At 47.4% G+C, this 1,653-nt stretch overlaps 1 protein-coding gene across 1 annotated transcript; it reads left to right on the top strand.

Moving 5' to 3' along the window:
- LOC8086361 (glutaredoxin-C1) lies at positions 569-1,324 on the top strand. Its single transcript, XM_002455581.2, has one exon. It carries the CDS (start codon positions 770-772, stop codon positions 1,079-1,081), a length of 312 nt encoding a protein of 103 aa, XP_002455626.1. The 5' UTR covers positions 569-769; the 3' UTR covers positions 1,082-1,324.

Here is a 1,653-nt window from a genome sequence, read left to right on the forward strand (position 1 = left end):
CTTAGCTTACTAAAGACAAGCTTGGGCTAGCCTGGCTTAGTTTGGCTAGCCAGGCTTATACAAGAAATGAACTTAACACAACCTATATTTTGTATATGTGAATTGTGGCGATTAATTGGTTTCAGCGACTCATAGTTACACGGCTTCTTCTTATTCATAGTTGTACCTGTAGCTGTTGCTGCAACTTTCTTGATGAATCTTCTACAGCTCACTCAACTCAGCTCTAAGACTAGATCACCATGCATGATCTCACTGCCGGCAGGCATCTATCTCCTTTATCATCCATCACCCATTCTCTCTCTTCTGACTTGTCGAATGGGAATCAGAAGAGAAGTGCAAAAAGCAAGAGTCTCAAACCTTATCAACATGCATGGACGACCATCTCGGTATCCTGTTGCAGCCGTCCATATATTCCAATATTCTACACTAAACCGATCTGTGGTGTCGCAAGAAAGGGGCTTGGCCATTATCCAGCCACACTCCGGTATCACCCCACCTTTCGCCAGTCATCAGGATCTATCGCTGCAAAATCGATCTCTCCATATATTGCTGGCATTGGCAATGCACATTTCCATGCCTATATAAACCAGTCTCCTCCCGTCACCAATTCCAAGCAAGTAAGCAAGCACAACAAGCAAGTACGCAAAGCATCTTACAAGTGGCTCTTCTAGCTCACTGTCATCTCCTATAATTTTTCTCTTCCAACAAGTCGATCTTAAGTTCCTTTTTTCGCGAAGCCGATCGCGAAGATCATCTCATCTAGCTAGCAATGGACCGGGTGACAAAGCTGGCTTCTCAGCGTGCGGTGGTCATCTTCAGCACGAGCTCCTGCTGCATGTGCCACACGGTGACGCGCCTGTTCCGCGAGCTCGGGGTGAACCCGACGGTGGTGGAGCTGGACCAGGACCCCAGGGGGAAGGAGATGGACAAGGCACTGGCCAGGCTGCTGGGCCGCAACCCCGCGGTGCCGGCGGTGTTCATCGGCGGCAGGCTCGTCGGCTCCACCGACAGGGTGATGTCGCTTCACCTCAGCGGCAACCTCGTCCCGCTTCTGCGCAATGCCGGCGCGCTCTGGGTGTAGCCGTGTAGCATATACTATATATATATAGAGCTCCGGCGGCTGCTCTGATGGAGTCACCTGTCCATGCATGCATGCATGCTTTCTATCAGGAGACACACGGAGCAAAGTAGCAATAATTAATTAAGCAGGCCTTTTTTCTGCACTGTAATAATGATCTATATATAGAGGGGTGAGTGTCGAATCAGGGCCTTTTGCGCCGTAATATAATACTAATACATATACATATATGCACTATTGTACCTCTTTTTTGTGATCCGCATCAAATGTTTCATCATAGTATCAGAAGTATTTGATGTCAGGAGAATAGCTTCACACTGATGAATTTGGGAGCTATACATAGGAATCTGCCATGCCTCTCCCCTTTGTTGGATTCGACCTAGCTAGTGAATGCCCAATTTGGCGGCTGGGGCTTGCTTCTGCAGCTAGCTTTAGCTACTCAACTCCCGACAGAAAAGTAGAAAACATCTCCCAATCTTTTCCAAACAAGTCACACTCTCTTATCGACTCCGCTTAGAACTGTTCACACCTACGTACATAACAAAAATAAGCCATAAGTAATAGCTAAATCTAGT

Source organism: Sorghum bicolor, chromosome 3, assembly GCF_000003195.3.
Source record: "Sorghum bicolor cultivar BTx623 chromosome 3, Sorghum_bicolor_NCBIv3, whole genome shotgun sequence".
Taxonomy (NCBI): domain Eukaryota; kingdom Viridiplantae; phylum Streptophyta; class Magnoliopsida; order Poales; family Poaceae; genus Sorghum; species Sorghum bicolor.

Bases quoted from the DNA above. Each gene is read 5' to 3' on its own strand.
- LOC8086361 (XM_002455581.2), top strand. From the start codon at position 770: ATGGACCGGGTGACAAAGCTGGCTTCTCAGCGTGCGGTGGTCATCTTC.